General features: G+C 41.2%; 1 protein-coding gene across 1 annotated transcript in view; it reads right to left on the bottom strand.

Moving 5' to 3' along the window:
• Nucleotides 1–13,284: 13,284 nt before the first annotated feature.
• The window catches only part of LOC128641193 (uncharacterized), a 44,810-nt gene continuing 35,841 nt past the window's right edge, over nucleotides 13,285–22,253 (bottom strand). Inside the window, exons 8-10 of the mRNA XM_053693760.1 lie at nucleotides 17,629–17,749; nucleotides 17,134–17,263; nucleotides 13,285–13,411 (exon numbers count right to left, since the gene is read on the bottom strand). Of these exons, the coding sequence (XP_053549735.1) occupies nucleotides 13,307–13,411; nucleotides 17,134–17,263; nucleotides 17,629–17,749 (356 nt within the window). The 3' untranslated portion in view covers nucleotides 13,285–13,306. The remainder of the gene's footprint in view (nucleotides 13,412–17,133; nucleotides 17,264–17,628; nucleotides 17,750–22,253) is intronic.

The following is a 22,253-nucleotide window of genomic DNA, read 5'->3' as shown; positions in this document are numbered from 1 at the left end:
CAATGAAAGCCACCAACACAAAGAGGTATAAAAACCAGCCCTGGGGGCAATAGAGAGAGGCAGGGAGCTTCCGTAACCCCACCGGCTAGCATTATAATGTGACACTATGATCCTGGGAAGCTCATTATACAGCAAGTTATCTTTTTACTGGGAAACTAAAGAGTCAATAAGGGCACAGGGTGCGGTGACTTCTCCTTCCCTTGTCTTTTACACAAAGAGAAATGTAAGTACTGGCACATTCTCTGCAAAAGCTTTTGTGCGCTTTACACAATGTAATATGCAGCTAATTCTAGCAGGAGGCCCTGTTCACTGTCATGTGATGTCCTTGTTACAGCACTGTTTAAAGTCCGCTCTAATTGGCGAGTTTAGCTAATAACAAAGCTGTATTATTCTGACAAACCGTCACGGGGTAATAAGTGACTAAAAACAAATCTGACCTGTAGTTGCATACAGTTTGTTTTAAGAAGACAAACTGAAAATTCCCCATAAACGCATTCATTACAAGTAGTTAAAAAAAAAACTACAATATATTATTCATTTAATCTGCTGCTTTTCCTCTGACAGTTGTGAGGCAGGAGAGGATTCTGCAGGAGTCTAAACTATAACCCTGAACAAGTAATAGCAGCTCTCAGGCTACTATAGAACCCAATGACATCACATAGCAAAGCTTTTACCATATAATAAATCCACTAAAAATACATTTTATACAGAATAGGAGCCTCTCAGCCTCTTTTTATACAGAATAGGAGCCTCTCAGCCTCTTTTTATACAGAATAGGAGCCTCTCAGCCTCTTTTTATACAGAATAGGAGCCTCTCCGCCTCATTTTATACAGAATAGGAGCCTCTCAGCCTCATTTTATATAGAATAGGAGCCTCTCAGCCTCATTTTATACAGAATAGGAGCCTCTCAGCCTCATTTTATACAGAATAGGAGCCTCTCCGCCTCATTTTATACAGAATAGGAGCCTCTCAGCCTCATTTTATACAGAATAGGAGCCTCACAGCCTCATTTTATACAGAATAGGAGCCTCTCAGCCTCATTTTATACAGAATAGGAGCCTCACAGCCTCATTTTATACAGAATAGGAGCCTCTCAGCCTCATTTTATACAGAATAGGAGCCTCTCAGCCTCATTTTATACAGAATAGGAGCCTCTCAGCCTCATTTTATACAGAATAGGAGCCTCTCAGCCTCATTTTATACAGAATAGGAGCCTCTCAGCCTCATTTTATACAGAATAGGAGCCTCTCAGCCTCATTTTATACAGAATAGGAGCCTCTCAGCCTCATTTTATACAGAATAAGAGCCTCTCAGCCTCATTTTATACAGAATAGGAGCCTCATTTTATATAGAATAGGAGCCTCTCAGCCTCATTTTATACAGAATAGGAGCCTCACAGCCTCATTTTATACAGAATAGGAGCCTCTCAGCCTCATTTTATACAGAATAAGAGCCTCTCAGCCTCATTTTATACAGAATAGGAGCCTCTCAGCCTCATTTTATACAGAATAGGAGCCTCTCAGCCTCATTTTATACAGAATAGGAGCCTCTCAGCCTCATTTTATACAGAATAGGAGCCTCTCTGCCTCATTTTATACAGAATAGGAGCCTCATTTTATACAGAATAGGAGCCTCTCAGCCTCATTTTATACAGAATAGGAGCCTATCAGCCTCATTTATACAGAATAGGAGCCTCTCAGCCTCATTTTATACAGAATAGGAGCCTCTCAGCCTCATTTTATACAGAATAGGAGCCTCTCAGCCTCATTTTATACAGAATAGGAGCCTCTCTGCCTCATTTTATACAGAATAGGAGCCTCTCTGCCTCATTTTATACAGAATAGGAGCCTCTCAGCCTCATTTTATACAGAATAGGAGCCTCACAGCCTCATTTTATACAGAATAGGAGCCTCTCAGCCTCATTTTATACAGAATAAGAGCCTCTCAGCCTCATTTTATACAGAATAGGAGCCTCATTTTATACAGAATAGGAGCCTCTCAGCCTCATTTTATACAGAATAGGAGCCTCTCAGCCTCATTTTATACAGAATAGGAGCCTCACAGCCTCATTTTATACAGAATAGGAGCCTCTCAGCCTCATTTTATACAGAATAGGAGCCTCACAGCCTCATTTTATACAGAATAGGAGCCTCTCAGCCTCATTTTATACAGAATAGGAGCCTCTCAGCCTCATTTTATACAGAATAGGAGCCTCTCAGCCTCATTTTATACAGAATAGGAGCCTCTCAGCCTCATTTTATACAGAATAGGAGCCTCTCAGCCTCATTTTATACAGAATAGGAGCCTCTCAGCCTCATTTTATACAGAATAGGAGCCTCTCAGCCTCATTTTATACAGAATAGGAGCCTCTCAGCCTCATTTTATACAGAATAAGAGCCTCTCAGCCTCATTTTATACAGAATAGGAGCCTCATTTTATATAGAATAGGAGCCTCTCAGCCTCATTTTATACAGAATAGGAGCCTCACAGCCTCATTTTATACAGAATAGGAGCCTCTCAGCCTCATTTTATACAGAATAAGAGCCTCTCAGCCTCATTTTATACAGAATAGGAGCCTCTCAGCCTCATTTTATACAGAATAGGAGCCTCTCAGCCTCATTTTATACAGAATAGGAGCCTCTCAGCCTCATTTTATACAGAATAGGAGCCTCTCTGCCTCATTTTATACAGAATAGGAGCCTCATTTTATACAGAATAGGAGCCTCTCAGCCTCATTTTATACAGAATAGGAGCCTCTCAGCCTCATTTTATACAGAATAGGAGCCTCTCAGCCTCATTTTATACAGAATAGGAGCCTCTCTGCCTCATTTTATACAGAATAGGAGCCTCTCTGCCTCATTTTATACAGAATAGGAGCCTCTCAGCCTCATTTTATACAGAATAGGAGCCTCTCAGCCTCATTTTATACAGAATAGGAGCCTCACAGCCTCATTTTATACAGAATAGGAGCCTCTCAGCCTCATTTTATACAGAATAGGAGCCTCACAGCCTCATTTTATACAGAATAGGAGCCTCACAGCCTCATTTTATACAGAATAGGAGCCTCTCAGCCTCATTTTATACAGAATAGGAGCCTCTCAGCCTCATTTTATACAGAATAAGAGCTTCTCAGCCTCATTTTATACAGAATAGGAGCCTCTCAGCCTCATTTTATACAGAATAGGAGCCTCTCAGCCTCATTTTATACAGAATAAGAGCCTCTCAGCCTCATTGTATACAGAATAGGAGCCTCTCAGCCTCATTTTATACAGAATAGGAGCCTCTCAGCCTCATTTTATACAGAATAGGAGCCTCACAGCCTCATTTTATACAGAATAGGAGCCTCACAGCCTCATTTAATACAGAATAGGAGCCTCTCTGCCTCATTTTATACAGAATAGGAGCCTCTCAGCCTCATTTTATACAGAATAGGAGCCTCTCAGCCTCATTTTATACAGAATAGGAGCCTCATTTTATACAGAATAGGAGCCTCTCAGCCTCATTTTATACAGAATAGGAGCCTCGTTTTATACAGAATAGGAGCCTCACAGCCTCATTTTATACAGAATAGGAGCCTCTCAGCCTCATTTTATACAAAATAGGAGCCTCTCAGATTAATTTTATACAGAATAGGAGCCTCTCAGCCTCATTTTATACAGAATAGGAGCCTCTCAGCCTCATTTTATACAGAATAGGAGCCTCTCAGCCTCATTTTATACAGAATAAGAGCCTCTCAGCCTCATTTTATACAGAATAGGAGCCTCTCAGCCTCATTTTATACAGAATAGGAGCCTCTCAGCCTCATTTTATACAGAATAGGAGCCTCACAGCCTCATTTTATACAGAATAGGAGCCTCACAGCCTCATTTTATACAGAATAGGAGCCTCACAGCCTCATTTTATACAGAATAGGAGCCTCTCAGCCTCATTTTATACAGAATAGGAGCCTCTCAGCCTCATTTTATACAGAATAGGAGCCTCTCAGCCTAATTTTATACAGAATAGGAGCCTCATTTTATACAGAATAGGAGCCTCTCAGCCTCATTTTATACAGAATATGAGCCTCTCAGCCTCTTTTTATACAGAATAGGAGCCTCACAGCCTCATTTTATTACAGAATAGGAGCCTCACAGCCTCATTTAATACAGAATAGGAGCCTCTCTGCCTCATTTTATACAGAATAGGAGCCTCACAGCCTCATTTTATACAGAATAGGAGCCTCTCAGCCTCATTTTATACAGAATAAGAGCCTCTCAGCCTCATTTTATACAGAATAGGAGCCTCATTTTATACAGAATAGGAGCCTCTCAGCCTCATTTTATACAGAATAGGAGCCTATCAGCCTCATTTATACAGAATAGGAGCCTCTCAGCCTCATTTTATACAGAATAGGAGCCTCTCAGCCTCATTTTATACAGAATAGGAGCCTCTCAGCCTCATTTTATACAGAATAGGAGCCTCACAGCCTCATTTAATACAGAATAGGAGCCTCTCTGCCTCATTTTATACAGAATAGGAGCCTCTCAGCCTCATTTTATACAGAATAGGAGCCTCTCAGCCTCATTTTATACAGAATAGGAGCCTCATTTTATACAGAATAGGAGCCTCTCAGCCTCATTTTATACAGAATAGGAGCCTCGTTTTATACAGAATAGGAGCCTCACAGCCTCATTTTATACAGAATAGGAGCCTCTCAGCCTCATTTTATACAAAATAGGAGCCTCTCAGATTAATTTTATACAGAATAGGAGCCTCTCAGCCTCATTTTATACAGAATAGGAGCCTCTCAGCCTCATTTTATACAGAATAGGAGCCTCTCAGCCTCATTTTATACAGAATAAGAGCCTCTCAGCCTCATTTTATACAGAATAGGAGCCTCTCAGCCTCATTTTATACAGAATAGGAGCCTCTCAGCCTCATTTTATACAGAATAGGAGCCTCACAGCCTCATTTTATACAGAATAGGAGCCTCACAGCCTCATTTTATACAGAATAGGAGCCTCACAGCCTCATTTTATACAGAATAGGAGCCTCTCAGCCTCATTTTATACAGAATAGGAGCCTCTCAGCCTCATTTTATACAGAATAGGAGCCTCTCAGCCTAATTTTATACAGAATAGGAGCCTCATTTTATACAGAATAGGAGCCTCTCAGCCTCATTTTATACAGAATATGAGCCTCTCAGCCTCATTTTATACAGAATAGGAGCCTCACAGCCTCATTTTATTACAGAATAGGAGCCTCACAGCCTCATTTAATACAGAATAGGAGCCTCTCTGCCTCATTTTATACAGAATAGGAGCCTCACAGCCTCATTTTATACAGAATAGGAGCCTCTCAGCCTCATTTTATACAGAATAAGAGCCTCTCAGCCTCATTTTATACAGAATAGGAGCCTCATTTTATACAGAATAGGAGCCTCTCAGCCTCATTTTATACAGAATAGGAGCCTATCAGCCTCATTTATACAGAATAGGAGCCTCTCAGCCTCATTTTATACAGAATAGGAGCCTCTCAGCCTCATTTTATACAGAATAGGAGCCTCTCAGCCTCATTTTATACAGAATAGGAGCCTCTCAGCCTCATTTTATACAGAATAGGAGCCTCACAGCCTCATTTTATACAGAATAGGAGCCTCTCAGCCTCATGTTATACAGAATAGGAGCCTCACAGCCTCATTTTATACAGAATAGGAGCCTCACAGCCTCATTTTATACAGAATAGGAGCCTCTCAGCCTCATTTTATACAGAATAAGAGCCTCTCAGCCTCATTTTATACAGAATAGGAGCCTCTCAGCCTCATTTTATACAGAATAGGAGCCTCTCAGCCTCATTTTATACAGAATAAGAGCCTCTCAGCCTCATTTTATACAGAATAAGAGCCTCTCAGCCTCATTTTATACAGAATAGGAGCCTCTCAGCCTCATTTTATACAGAATAGGAGCCTCTCAGCCTAATTTTATACAGAATAGGAGCCTCACAGCCTCATTTTATACAGAATAGGAGCCTCACAGCCTCATTTAATACAGAATAGGAGCCTCTCTGCCTCATTTTATACAGAATAGGAGCCTCACAGCCTCATTTTATACAGAATAGGAGCCTCTCAGCCTCATTTTATACAGAATAGGAGCCTCACAGCCTCATTTTATACAGAATAGGAGCCTCTCAGCCTCATTTTATACAGAATAGGAGCCTCACAGCCTCATTTTATACAGAATAGGAGCCTCTCAGCCTCATTTTATACAGAATAGGAGCCTCTCAGCCTCATTTTATACAGAATAGGAGCCTCTCAGCCTCATTTTATACAGAATAGGAGCCTCTCAGCCTCATTTTATACAGAATAGGAGCCTCTCAGCCTCATTTTATACAGAATAGGAGCCTCTCAGCCTCATTTTTATACAGAATAGGAGCCTCACAGCCTTCAACCTCATTTTATACAGAATAGGAGCCTCTCAGCCTTCAACCTCATTTTGGATTAGTCACATAATTTAGTTAGTTAATCCCCAGCGTGTGATAAACCTCCTATTGACGTGACCCTGGCCTCTGTGAAGATGGGTAGGAATTAGCGCAATACACTTACCTATAGTGTGCTGGGGAGACACGCTAATTCCCTTCTTAACATGGTGTATATAACTTTTTATTGTGCTTTCGCCTGGTCTGCTCTCGAGTCAAACCTTAGGGGTAGAAAAGACCAAGACTATAGGAAGCGCTTAAGTGTCAGCAACAGGACTCAGTGCCACCCCAAATCAAGAATACAGCCAGGTACCTATGGAACTATAATTATCACTTTTAGTGCCTTATTGGTGGCAGCTATAATTTAATGACAGCTGTTTGTGAAATAACACAAAACAAACCAAATACAATCTAGTATATTACACACATTTGTTTCTTATTTGTATCCCATCCAAAGATACATTGATAAAAACATTCCAGAAACTTGGACTGTAACATTATCTTGTAATCATCATTTTTAGGAAGCTATTTTATAGACACAATAAATGTTATGTTTTGTAACAGATCTGACCCTCGAGTGATATTACAAGCTTTGCTTGCTAATACTGTTGTTATTTAACCATAAGGTGCCCTAGCTTATGTTTAACACTTTTCCAGCGGCTAAACAAATAGTCACTAGCATTTGTGCAACAATAAATAAATGTCTCTCATTTTGAGACAAGTATGGTTTTTATATAGGACAATTGAATGGCAGTAACAAAAGCCATCTGCTGTCACCATCATGTGGTGCACCTCAGTACTGCAGTCTGCTTTCATGGCAGATGCTATGAATAATTTAACACACAAACCTTAAAAAACCACTCAATACAGTAGAATTACATAACTAACAAGTGCATAATGCAAAGACAATGATTTAATACCTACTGTGAAATACAAATAAGCAGTAAAAAAAAAAATACTGGCAAATTATTTTTTTCTCTTATTTTCTGGCTACCTGTATCATGTGACAGACATCAGCCAATCACAGACTATTATAGGTATAACCTGTGAGCTTGTTCCACAGAAAGTGTGCATATAAAAAGATTGTGAAAAATGTAATAATGAAGTAAATTGGAAATTGTCTTAAAACTGTGCACTCTTTCTGAATCATAAAATTTAATTTACATCTTAATATGGGAAGAGTCCACAGCTGCATTCCTTACTTGTGGGAAATACTGAACCTGGCCACCAGGAGGAGGCAAATACACCACAGCCAAAGGCTTAAAGGGACACTGAACTCAAATTTTCTTTCGTGATTCAGATAGAGCATGCAATTTTAAGCAACTTTCTAATTTACTCCTATTATCAATTTTTTGTCATTCTCTTGCTATCTTTATTTGAAAAAGAAGGCCTCTAAGCTTTTTTTTTTTTTTTGGTTCAGCCTCTGGACAGCACTTTTTTTTATTGGTGTATGAATTTATCCACTAATCAGCAAGGACAACCCAGGTTGTTCACCAAAAATGGGCCGGCATCTAAACTTACATTCTTTCATTTAAGAGAATGAAGAAAATTTGATAATAGGAGTAAATTAGAAAGTTGCCTAAAATTTCATGCTCTATCTGAATCACAAAAGAAAAATTTTGGGTTCAGTGTCCCTTTAAATACCTCCCCAACTTCCTCATAACCCCAGTCATTCTTTGCCTTTCGTCACAGGAGGTTGGCAGAGAAGTGTTTGAAGATTTTGGAGTAGTATCTTATGGAGGGTAGTACTCCTCGAGATGGGACTGAGTTTTAAGTAGTCCTGTCAGCCTCTCAGTGAGAGCATGGATGAAAGTTAGAGTCCGGAGATGCAGGGAGAGTCTTTCTGCGAAACCATCCCGACTCATATTAACAGCTCCATAAGCAATCGGCGTTGACGAGTTTCGCTGCCTGTTTTTTTTTTTTTACTCAAGTCCATGTCAGAAGTGATGCTACCATCTGTCACACTTGAAGGGCCATGTTCCTGTTCCACAGCGTAGATTCTGGTAAGATCGTTTCATATTTTATACATGTATGATAACGCAAGAAGACAGGGTCACAGTGTGACTCCTTTTATCTGTATAGAATAAAGGGTTAATATCTCCTGAGGGGGATTATTGAACAGGGGGGAGTAATCTTATATTGCTTATTTGATTTTATGCTGCTTTTATGTGTGAGATGTTATGGGCTCATAGGCTGTTATGGAATATACAGGTTTCACTTTCACTTTGAGAGCTATGCAGTTTACAAGCTGGCTTGCTTTTTCTCATAGCAGGGACGGTCCTGCATTGTGCACCATGTGATTCATTCCCTCTTTCCTGACCGGGATAAATCTCTGTACTGTTTGGGTCATAGGAGGTGGTGAGTGCCCCAGCCATTGGGGTATAAAGGTACTGTTTTTTTTAAATAAAATAAGATGTTTTATTTCTCTAGTTCTCCGGTTATTGCACTAGCGATGGAGGATTCTGTTACTTTAGAGAGCTCTCCCTCTATTACTAAAGAGTAATTCCTGTTTATTTGGTGAGGAGGCCTTAGTTCCGCCCTCTCAATTATGTTCCATATGCCTTGATAATGTGATAATATTAAACATGTTTGATACCACAGAGCCAGTGTTTCAACCAGTGGCTGCTGTTGCTACCGTTGCTGTAGAAACTACCTTCTGGTGTGACTCCTTTATAGGATTTGATCGGGGTGGAGTCCCCTCGACGTTACTCAGGAAAGATTTACAGCCTTGAGGGTTGCTACTTCTTTTATCTGTGACAGATTATTCGCTTGAATGCTATGGCTTCAACTTTTTCTTTTCAGGCCCGCCGGGCTCTGGCTGAAGTCATGGTCTGCGGATGACTTCTTCCCTCGCCTTTAAGGGAATGATTTTGTTTGGTCCAGGCCTGGACTCAATTATCTCCACTGTCACAGGTTACATGGGTGCCCTCCTACCGCAAGAGTATATGAACTAATCTAAGGGACGGTTTTCGTTCTGATAAATCCCATGTCAGCAGTCCTCCGCTAAGCCAGAGTAAACTAAGAGCTCTTGGAAGCCGGCTCAGTCCTGGAATAAATCCAAGCAGAGCAAGAAGCCCGCTGAGTCAAAGTCGGCATGAACGGGCGGTCCCCGGTCCTCTTCTGGATCATATAGGGGGCAGTATGTCGCTCTTTTCAGTCGCTTGGTTCAGGGACATGCAGGATCCATGGGTCCTGGAGGTCATAGCTCAGGGTTACAAGATAGGTTTTAAGTCTCAGCCACCCAAGGGTAGATTCCTCCTGTCTTACTGACCAGAAAGGAGGGAAGCCTTTCTGGGGTGTGTACGGGATCTGTCCTCTTAGGAGTTATTGCCCCAGGTGCCTATCGCAGTGAGAGGTTTGGGATACTATTCAAACCTTTTCGTGGACCCTAAGAAGGAGGGAACTTTCCACCCGATTCTAGACCTATAGTGCTTAAGCAAGTTTTTAAATGTCCCCTCGTTAAAGATGGAGACAATAAGGTCCATTCTTCCCCTCGTTCAAGAAGTGCAGTTCATGACCACGATGGATCTGAAGGATGCTCCCTTCACGTACCAATCCTCAAGGACCTCTTCCAGTTCCTAAAGTTTGCTTTCCTGGACCAGCACTTCCAGTTTATTGCCTTCTGTTTGGTCTAGCTACAGCTCCAAAGATTTTTTCCAAGAGTGCACCATTCGGAATCTCTCTTCTGTCTTTTTCGATCCCATGGATGGAAGATAATCTAGAGAGAGTTTTCTTGTATCAAGCACCAGGGTAGAATTCACGGGTACTATAATAGTCTCCATAGACATGAGAATATTCTAACAGACCAGAAACATTGCAAGCTAGTTTCAACATGTCTTGCCCTACAGATCTCCTTAAGGCCATCTATGGCTCGGTGTATGGATGTGATTGGTCTCATGGTGTCCATCATGGACAGCATTTCCTTTGGTTTCACCTCAGACTGTTGCAACTGCGCATGCTGAAGTAGTGGAACAGCGATCATTCGGATTTGTCTCAACACATTTCTCTGGACAACTGATCGAGAGAATCGCTCTCTTGGTGGTTTTGTCCGGATCATTTGTCCTGAGGGACGTCCGTCTCAAGACCATCCTGGGCGATTGTGACTGCGGTTGCGAGTCTGTCAGGATGTTTGGGGTGCCAGGAAGGAACAGGGCCTATGGTCGCAGGGGTAAAGCTCTCTCCTGATCTTATTTTTGATCTTCAGGCAATATACAATGCTCTGAAGGCTTGGCCTCTGCTGGGTTCGTCCCAGTTAATCAGATTCCAATCAGACAATATATCCTAGGTAGCTTACATCAACCATCAGGGGGGGGACGAGAAGCTACCTAGTTATGAGGGCAGTATCTCAGATTCTAGTGTGGGGGAGACCCACATTTGATCGCGGTCAGCGATCCACATTCCGGGTGTGGACAACTGGGAAGTGGATTTCTTCAGCAGACAATCCTTTCATCCGGGGGAATGGTCTCTCCATCCCGAGTGTTTGCGGAGATTTGCAAGAGGAAGATCTTATGACGTCTCAATACCAAGCTACCCAGATATGGGTCGAGGTACAGTGATCCTTAGGGGAGCTAACAGATGCATAAGCAGTGCCTTGGAGGTTCAATCTAATTTATCCTTTCCGACTGTTACCACTACTTCTTAGTGTAGTGGCTTAAGTCAAGCAGGCATCAGTGATACTGATTGCTCCGTCTTGGCCGCGAAGGATATGGTTCACGGATCTAGTGGGGATGTCATCATCTCCTACGTGGAAGTTACCTTGTTGCAGGGATCTGCTGACCAAGGTGTCTTTGTTCATCAATGTCTAGATTCCCTGTGGCTGACTGCGTGGAGATTGAACGCTTAGTCCTAGCCAAGAGGGTTTTCTCAGAGAGTTATTTTTACTCTCATTCAAGCTTGTAAGCTGGTTGCTTGTCGCATCTATCATAAGGTGTGGAGGACCTACTGATTCTGTTCTCCAGGATAAACTGGAGAAGGGCTTTTCTGCAAGTCCCCTGAAGGGACAGTTTTCGGCCCTGTCTGTGTTGCTGCATTAGAGGTTCGCTGAGCTTCCAGATGTGCAGCCATTTGTTAAGGCTCTGCTGGGATCAGACCTGTGTTTAGATCTAAGGCTCCTCTTTGGAGTTTAGATCTTGTTCTTAAAGTTTAGCATCGGGCTCCGTTGGAGCCTATGCATGAAGTTGACGTTAATTGTTGTCTTGGAAGGTTCTTTTTCTTCTGGCTATTGCTTATGCGTGCAGGGTATCTGTGATTGCTGCCGTGCAATGCGTCCCTCCTTATCTGGCTTTTCATGCCGATAAGGCTGTTCTACGAACCAAGTTAGGTTTTCTTCCTAAGGTTGTGTCAATTCGCAACAGCAATCAAGAGATTGTGGTTCCTTCTTCTGTCCTAATCCTTTTTCATCGAAGAAACGTTTACTACGTATTTCTGGGTGTGGTTTGTGCCTTGAAGTTCTATCTTCGGGCTACAAAGGAATTTAGACAAACCTATTTCTCTGTTTGTTCTCCTTTCCGGGAAGCATAGGGGTCAGAGGGCCTCTTCGACTTCCTTATCTTTTTTGACTGAGGAGTGTCATCCGTTTAGCATAGAGACGGCGGGACATATGCCTCCTCTGAGGATTACGGCTCCTTCTACGAGAGCAGTTATTTCCTCTTGGGCATTCAAAAATGAGGTCTCTATGGATCAGATTTGTAAGGCGGCTTCCTGGTTCTCCTTACATACTTTTTCCAAATTTTACTAGTTTGTTGTTTTTTCTTCTGCTGAAGCAGCCTTCAGGAGAAAGGTTTTGCAGGCTGTGGTGCCCTCAGATTAGTGTCCGCCTCTCTTTTTTCCCTCCCGTTAGCATTCCGTGTACTCTAGAGCTTGGGTATATGTTTCCCACAGTAAGGAATGCAGCTGTGGACTCTTCCCATATTAAGATGGAAAACATAAATTATGCTTACCTGATAATTTCATTTCCATCTGTATGGGAAGAGTCCACAGCTCCTGCCCGTGTTCTCTGATGGGCGGCCCTAAATTTTAATTTTTTCTTCTGGCACCTTTTTCACCCTGATATTTCTCCTACTATTCCTTGTTCCCTCGGCAGAATGACTGGGGTTATGAGGAAGTGGGGGAGGTATTTAAGCCTTTGGCTGGGGTGTATATTGCCTCTTCCTGGTGGCCAGGTTCAGTATTTCCCACAAGTAAGGAATGCAACTGTGGACTAATCCCATACAGATGGAAATTAAATTATCAGGTAAGCATAATTTATGTTTTTGACTTGTGTCCCTTTAAAGGGACACTCAAGTCAAAATTAAACTTTCATTATTCAGACAGAACATGCAATTTTAAACAACTTTCCAATTTACTTCCATTAAAAAATATTCACAGTCTTTTTATATTTAGATTTTTTTAGTTACCAGCTCCAGAATATATGCATTTGTAATTGGCAGGTGACCGTCACATGATACCGGAGGAGTAGAAATGGACATAACTTTGAAATTTGTCAGAAAAAAATCTACTACTCATTTGAAGTTCAGAATAAGAGCTATTGCATTATTTTTTTAATGTATTTGTTAATTATGCTAATCTACTGTATTTACTAGTCATTTAAATACATGTACAATATACTTTCTGCAACTCTTGAGAAAAATGCCTTCTGAAAGATTTTTGGCGGCAGGACTACAGGAAGGAACATTTTAAATATCCCTTTTTGTTTCTTCTACATTAGTAAATTAAAGTTAGCACATTGTGAAAAACTGAGGCATAAATGTGAATACTTTTTAATTGGAAACAAGAAAAATCAAAATAAATAAAATCTATAGATTCCATAGTAGCACCTTGGTGGTGTTAGAAGCTGTAAACGCTCTGATAAGATTATGCATTATGCAGATCCTCAGCTAGTCTCCGGATCATGTGCTCTGTGGTTCTTTTCATACTCCTGGCAGTGCTGAGAGCTTGATCCAAAACGGAATTGATTATCTGTGGGACCAACAGAGATTATTACTAGCCCTGGTGCACAAAAGGCATAATAAGTACATTAGCTGTTGGGTTGCTGGCCAGATCATAAACATTTACAAAATGGGACCAGATAACTGTCAGCTAGATTACGAGTTTTCAGCGCTATAGGGAAATTAACGACTGCCACAAAAGCGGCGTTATTTCACCTCCCTATAGCACTGCTATTACAGGTTTTGAAAAAGCAGTCTTGTGCGGGCGATATGGTGGCGTTGAGCTCCATACCGCACCGAAATACAAGCGCTGCTTTGACGTGGACGTGCACAATTTCCTCATAGACATCAATGGGGAAAGGCGGCAAAAAAGAAGCCTAACACCTGCGATCACGGAAACAAAAGCTCCATAACGCAGCCCCATTGATGTCTATAGGGAAAGAAAAAGTTATGTTTAAACCTAACACCCTAACATAAAAACCACATCTAAACACCCCTAATCTGCCGTCCCCGACATCGCTGCCACCTACATAATGTTATTAACCACTAATCTGCCGCCCTTAACATCGCCACCACCTAAATAAAAATATTAACCCCTAATCTGCCGCTCCCGATATCGCCGCCACCTACATACAGTTATTAACCCCTAATCTGCTGCCCCTTAACAACGCTGCCACCTAAATACACTTATTAACCCCTAATATACCGCCCTTAACATCGCCGCCACCTACTTTAGTTATTAACCCCGAATCTACCGCACCAATGTCGCCGCCACTATTCTAAAGTTATTTACCCCTAAACCTCTGGTCTCCAACATCACTAACACTAAATAAATATATTAACCCCTAAGCATAACCCTAACGTAACCCTAAGCCTAAATCTAACCCTAACACCCCCTAACTTAAATATAATTAAAATAAATCTAAATAAACCTTACAATTATTACCTAAATAATTTATATTTAAAACTAAATACATACTTATCTTTAAAATAAAACCTAAGCTAGCTACAATATAACTAATTTCACAGGTAAGTTTGTATTTATTTTAACTACAATAAGCCAATAGGATTGAGCTTTCATCCTATTGGCTGAACCAATCAGCCAATAGGATTGAACTCTCATTCTATTGGCTGTTCCAATCAGCCAATAGAATGAGAGCTCAATCCTATTGGCTGATTGCAACAGCCAATATAATTTTTTCCCCTTTAATTCCTATTGGCTGATAGAAATCTTTCAGCCAATAGGAATGTAAGGGACGCCATCTTGGATAACATCACTTAAAGAGAAACTCCATTTTCCAGCAACGATCGTAAGAAGAGGATGCTCCGTGCCAGATGTCTTGAAGATGGACCCGCTCCACGCCGGATGGATGAAGATAGAAGATGCTGTCTGGATGAAGACTTTTTGCCGTCTGGATGAGAACTTCGCCGGCTGGATGAAGATGGAAGAGGCCGCCCGGATGAAGACTTCTTGCCGGCTGGATGAGGATGGATGTCCGGACTTCGATAACTGTAAGTAACTCGTCGGGGTTAGTGTTAGGTTTTTTTTAAGGGTTTTTTGGGTGGGTTTTTTTTGTAGCTTAGGGTTTGGGCAATGTAAAAGAGCTAAATGTCCTTTTAAGGGCAATGCCCATCCAAATGCCCTTTTCAGGGCAGTGGTTAGCTTAGGTTTATTTAGATAGGTTTTTATTTGGGGAGGTTGGTTGGTTGGGCGGTGGGTTTTACTGTTGAGGGGTGTTTGTATTTTTTTTTTACAGGTAAAAGAGCTGATTTCTTTGTGGCAATGCCCCGCAAAAGGCCCCTTTAAGGGACATTGTCAGTTTAGTGTAGGCTAGGGTTTTTTTTTATTTGGGGGGCTTTTTTATTTTTATAGGGCTATTAGATTAGGAGTAATAATTTTTTATTTTTGATAATTTCATTTTTTTATTTTTTTGTAATTTAGTGTTTAATCTTTTTTGTAATTTAGTAAATTGAATTTTATTAATTTTATTTATTATATTGTAATGTTAGTTTTTAGTGTAAGGCAGGTAAGGTTTTATTTTACAGGTAACCTTGTATTTATTTTAACTAGGTAGCTAGTAAATAGTTCATAACTATTTACTAACTAGTCTACATACAAACTTACCTGTGAAATAAAAATAAAACCTAAACTAGCTTAGCTTAGGTTTTATTTTACAGGTAAGTATGTATTTAGTTTTAAATATGAATTATTTAGGTAATAATTGTAAGGTTTATTTAGCTTTATTTTAATTATATTTAAGTTAGGGGTGTTAGGCTTAGGGTTACGTTAGGGTTAGGGTTAGATATAGGGTTAGGGGTTAATATATTTATGTAGAGTTAGTATATTTCGTTGTGGGGGGCTTGCGGTTTAGTGGTTAATAGGTTTATTATAGCGGCGGAGTGGCAGGACGGCAGATTAGGGGTTAATAATCTTTAAATAGTGTTTGCAATGCGGGAGGGCAGCGGTTTAGGGGTTAATAGGTTTATTATAGTGGCGACGATGTCGGGGAGCAGCGGAATAGGGGTTCATAATTTTATTTAGTGGGGGCGATATCCAGAGCGGCAGATTAGGGGTTAATAATTTTATTTTATTTTTTGCGATGTGGGACAGCCTTGGTTTAGGGATTAATAGGTAGTTTATGGGTGTTAGTGTACTTTTTAACACTTTAGTTATGAGTTTTATGCTACAGATTTGTATGGAAAAATTCATAACTAATGACTTTAGATGGCGGTACGGATCTTGTCAGTATAGGGTGCACTGCTCACTTTTTGGCCTCCCAGGCAAACTCGTAATACCGGCGCTATGGGAGTTCCATTGAAAAAGGACTTTTTTTTAAAAGTGTGGTATTGACGTTGCGTGACGGCCAAAAAGGTGTGCGGTACACCTATACTAACAAGACTTGTAATAGCAGCATTAGGAAAAAAGCAGCATTATGAAGCATCTAATCTAGCTGTGTGTTTACTAATCCATGATAAGACCTCACTGGGAATTTCATACAGGTCATTGAATCAGGCTGATTGCTGCTCAACAATGTGAAAGTCACAATTACTTTTTTAACTGCTGTTTAGGTTGTGAATATAATGTATATAATTCTCTAAAATTATTGTAATATTTTTTTCTTACTTGTGTCATTAAAAGAATCTTTCACATTTGATTATTAATTGCAAACAGAAGATACCTTAGTACAAATATAAATTTCACAGGTTTCTTGTTGGGAAAATGGACCCAATAGGAATAGTATGGCTTCAGGACAGGGATGCCACTTGCAACACTGTTAATCCTATAGATGGCAAAACCTAAACCCTACCTGAGGCTGGGATCATGATCAGCTATAACTTTATTGCAGCATCATCTCATCTGCGTTAAATCTAGTGGTGACGAAAAAACAGACGATACCTTTTTAAAGGAGTTTACACCTCTCACATAAATGTACAGCAATAGACTTACACAGCCAGTGCCCCATGGCACATGTTAGATACCCCACTCATGCCCAGTAATGTCGCTAGTATAAATTCGGATTAGCTGTACAGAACACAGTTGTGTATATAGAACATAAGAGAGATTATTGCAACATTGTATCACTTGAGTAGCCCCAAAGACAACCTACTGATCAAACTATCCTTATGCAAACTGCAGATCTCTGCTAGTGAAATGTTCTCACTTGTAGCTCACACTTTCCACAGAATATTGGGTTTCTGGGTATTTGTTTTAACTTCAGGAGAGCATCTAATACTGCTATGTAACCCGGTTACCTTGTGATCTGTATGATCCAAGCTCTTCCCCATAATCAAGGGCTTCCGACTGAACCATAGGCTTTGGGCTAAAGGTACCGATGGCTTTGAAAACCTTGAATGGCAGAAATGAGGAATCTGTGTGTTATATCTGTAAAACAAAAAACGTGTAGGGGATGAATAATAGGCAGCTCTAATGCTCCCTTTGGGTCCACCCTCAGAGGAAATCTGGGAAATGAACAAATGTTGATTCATTGAACAGTCTCCAAGAAGGAGCAGTAGAAGAGTTACAACAATGGGGCCCATATAAAGCGTCACACTCAATATAAAAAGTCCAATATAAAAAACTTAAAATTAAAATAAATCTCTACATTGTGCTGGAAAGTGATAATAATGTCTTAGTCAACCGTACAGCAGCTAATATATTCATCAGAACATACCAGGCCCCAGGCACTACCCAGTATGGTTAGCAGAAGTTATCTTAAATAATAAAAACTATAGCATTATGCAGCTCACCTGTCTGTATGTGAGTAGCGGTAGGTGCCCTTGTACCCTGTCAGAAGCTGGCATGAGAAGTTTCCTTTTGGCTTGGCACGTACAGGGATTTTTGATGCCTGGGATGATTTCAGGCTGAATTCTGTACACAAGAAAATTAAACATTTGCCCAAAATGTTCTGCTAAGACTGGCCAAAAAGAAACATTAGTCATTTATATATATATATATATATATATAGCTATGTCTCAGAAATTAATCACTGCACTGTAAAATATCTGCATACAAAATACATTTTTAAAAATATATATTGTCATGGATACCAATCTGCCAAGGCCACCTCCCTGTACTGGATTACTGTGTTTTCACCGACTCCCTTGTTATTTGTTGCTACACTGTAAACTTTGCCCTGAAAGAGCTGTTTGCTACCCCGTTTATCCCCTCGCCGCCTCACCAAGGTCCAGCCGGCATATCATGGAACCACTCTCTGGCTGGACCCAATAGGGATCCCCGCTGAACTTCACTCTAGGTCGCTCTAGAGGCCCTTTGCCCCAGAGCTCCGCTCTTTTGGGGATTTATATTTCCTATATCTAGATTGTAAATTCCCACGGGAATAGGGCCCTCAATTCCCCCTGTATCTGTCTTTAAAATGTTGTCTTTATTGTATTGTTTCTCCGTTGTACTTCTATCCTTGTACCCATGGGCAGCGCTGCGGAATCTGTTGGCGCTTTATAAATAAAGAATAATAATAATAATATAATGGGCAAGGGTTGGGGTGATTGCCAGGAGGGAGCTACCTTCGGAACTCGTTTCGGACCCCCCTTCTATCCCTACTAACACTGGCTGATCCGGCGTACCTTTGATCAGCTGCCGCTCCGGCCCCCAGCGACGGATCATGTTGCTTTTTTGACTAGGACAACTTGGGGCCCGGAGCTCTACAATGGTACTCGGGAATAGCCGCCGCTCCCTTGAGATCACCCCGAGATTGTGACCTAATTGATGTGGGATCCCTATGTTCCTATTGTTCTTATGGGGGCGCCAGACTGTCTGGAGGGGTGGGAATCTTGGGATCAGATGAGGCTCTTATCAAGATGGCAAATTTGTATATAAGCTGTATATAAGCTGTGTGTTTTTTCCAATAAATTCTGTTCGTGTTTCACCTTAATACTGGTCTTGTCTGGTTATTAGGATGGGCTCTTGCTAAAATCACTTTCTCCACTCTGCAGCTACAAGAAGGACCCTTTTGGTAGAGCTACCCAGTCGGGGTAGCCGGAGTCCGTCACATATATATTTTTTTAGACTCATTCTTTTAGCAAAATGTGCATTGTTTTAAACCATGTGGGCACACCCCTTTTTGTGTTCTTTACTTACTCGTTTTTTGTTAGGTCAATTGAGAACAAATCACTGAGCAGCATGTAATATAATAATTCTGCCTTCCACTGAATGTACTTCTAGCTTTGAGAAGACGGTGGAAAATCTCAGATTTAAATTACAGGAAAACAATAAGTGTTTTGCAAAGTTTAACGTTCCTTTAAGAACACACTGCTGATTTGGGGTCAGTCTAACCCAGTGGAAACCAAACATTCTGCTGAGCTCACATGTTCTCCCAACCGCTGTTCCCAGTGAGTTAGTATCCTATTTCCGGTACTGTGGTGTACTATGTGGGCTTCAATTTTATGTTAAAGGTGCAGCAAAAATACTAAATCCATGTTTGCGTTGGCAAAGAATGACTGGGGGAGTATGGGTAGTGGGAGGATACTTAAAGGGACACTGAACCCAAATTTTTTATTTTGTGATTCGGATAAAGCAGCAATTTTAAGCAACTTTCTAATTTACTCCTATTATCAATTTTTCTATGTTCTCTTGCTATCTTTATTTGAAAAAGAAGGCATCTAAGCTAAGGAGCCAGCCAATTTTTGGTTCAGTACCCTGGACAGCACATGTTTATTGGTCGGTGAATTTATCCACCAATCAGCAAGAACAACCCAGGTTGTTCACCAAAAATGGGCCGGCATCTAAACTTACATTATTGCTTTTCAAATAAAGATAGCAAGAGAATGAAGAAATTTTGATAATAGGAGTAAATTAGAAAGTTGCTTAAAATTGCTGCTCTATCTGAATCATGAAAGAAAAAAAGAAAATGTATGCTTACCTGATAAATGTATTTCTTTTTTGACATGATGAGTCCACGGATCATCTTAATTACTAATGGGATATTCACCTCCTGGTCAGCAGGAAGAGGCAAAGAGCACCACAGCCGAGCTGTTAAATAGCTCCTCCCTTCCCTCCCACTCCAGTCATTCGACCGAAGTTAGGAAGAGAAAGGAAAAGCCAAGGTGTAGAGGTGTCTGAAGTTTACAATAACCCACAACCTGTCTATAAGAACAGGGCGGGTCGTGGACTCATCGTGTCAAAAAAGAAATAAATTTATCAGGTAAGCATACATTTTCTTTTCTTTTTTAAGACACGATGAGTCCTCGGATCATCTTAATTACTAATGGGATTCAATACCCAAGCTAGAGTACACAGATGATACGGGAGGGACAAGACAGGGAACCTAAACGGAAGGCACCACTGCTTGAAGAACCTTTCTCCCAAAAGCGGCCTCAGTCGAGGCAAAAGTGTCAAATTTGTAGAATTTTGAAAAAGTGTGAAGAGAGGACCCAGTTGCAGCCTTGCAAATCTGTTCCACAGAAGCTTCATTTTTGAACGCCCATGAGGAAGCAACAGCCCTCGTGGAATGAGTCGTAACTCTCTCGGGAGGCTGCTGTCCAGCAGTCTCATATGCAAAACGTATGATACTCTTCAGCCAAAAAGAAAGAAAAGTAGCCGTAGCTTTCTGTCCCTTGCGTTTTCCTGAGAAAACCACCAACAAAGAAGAAGACTGACGACAGTCCTTAGTCACCTGCAGGAAAAACTTTAAAGCACGGACCACGTCCAAATTGTGCAGAAGTCTTTCCTTTTGAAAAGAAGGATTAGGACACAAGAAAAGAACAACAATCTCCTGATTAATGTACCAATCAGAAATAACCTTAGGAAGAAATCCTAATTTAGTACGTAAAAATACCTTATCTGAATGGAAAATAAGATAAGGAGACTCATACTGTAATGCCGAGAGCTCTGACACTCTCCGAGCAGAAGAAATAGCAACAAGAAATAAAACTTTCCAAGATAACAACTTAATATCTAAGGAATGCATAGGCTCAAACAGAGCCCCTTGAAGAACTCTGAGAACTAAATTCAGACTCCATGGAGGAGTAACTGGTTTGGACACAGGCCTGATCCTGACCAAGGCCTGACAAAATGATTGTACATCTGTGACATCTGCCAGACGTTTGTGTAACAAAATAGATAAAGATAGAGATTTGACCCTTTAGGGAAAACTTGACGATAAACCTTTCCCCAAACTCTCTAGGAGAAAAGACAAAATTCTAGGAATCCTAACTCTACTCCATGAGTAGCCCATGGATTCACACCAAAAGAGATATTTACGCCATATCTTATGATAAATTTTTATAGTGACAGGCTTACGAGCCTGAATCATGGTCTCAATGACAGAGTCAAAAAACCCTGCTTGGATAATATTAAGAATTCAATCTCCAAGCAGTCAGTTGCAGAGAAACCAGATTTGGGTGAAGGAGGGGCCCTTGATTAGAAGGTCCTTCCTCAACGGAAGTCTCCAAGGTAGCAGAGATGACATGTCCCCCAGATGTGCATTCCAAATCCTACGAGGCTAAGCCGGTGCTATGAGGATCACCGATGCCCTCTCCTGTTTGATTCGAGCAATGACCCGAGGAAGAAAAGCAAACGGAGGAAAAAGCTGGAGAACACTTCCGGATGGAGTTCCCACTCCCCCGGATGAAAGGTCTGCCTGCTCAGGAAATCCACCTCCCAGTTGTCCACCCCTGGGATGTGGATCGCCGACAGGCAGCAAGAATGGGCCTCCGCCCACTGAATTATTTTGTATACCACTGTCATCGCTAAGGAACTCCTCGTTCCTCCCTGATGATTGATGTAAGCCACTGACGTTATTTTATTCGACTGGAACCTGATAAACTGGACCGAGGCTAACTGAGGCCAGGCCAGAAGAACATTGTAGATCGCTCTCAGCTCCAGAATGTTTATAGGAAGAACAGATTCTGGTTGAGTCCAAACTCCCTGAGCCCTTAGGGAGCCCCAGACTGCTCCCCACCCTAGAAGGCTGGTGTCTGTTGTCAAAATCACCCAAGATGTTCTGCGAAAGCAGGTTCCCTGGGAGAGATGATCCAAAGACAACCACCATTGAAGAGAATCCCTTGTCTCCTGCTCCAGTACTAGTCAAGGAGACAAATCTGTATAATCTCTGTTCCATTGCCTGAGCATGCTTAACTTCAGAGGTCTGAGATGGAACCAAGCAAACGGGATGATGTCCATTGCCGCCACCATCAGCCCGATTACCTCCATGCACTGAGCCACTGAAGGCCGAGGAGTGGACTGAATGACTAGACAAGTATCGATATCTCTGATTCCCTGACATTCTTTCAGAAAAGTCTTCATTGATATGAAATCTATTATGGTTCCCAAGTTACCCTTGTGCTTGGGACCAAGGAACCCTTCTCCAAATTTACCTCCCACCCGTGAAATCGTGGGAAGGGTAACACCGTGTCCG

The sequence above is a fragment of the Bombina bombina genome, chromosome 10, assembly GCF_027579735.1.
Source record: "Bombina bombina isolate aBomBom1 chromosome 10, aBomBom1.pri, whole genome shotgun sequence".
NCBI lineage: Eukaryota > Metazoa > Chordata > Amphibia > Anura > Bombinatoridae > Bombina > Bombina bombina.
Note: the sequence above shows the minus strand (reverse complement) of the source record. Positions and strands in the feature narration are given on the sequence as shown.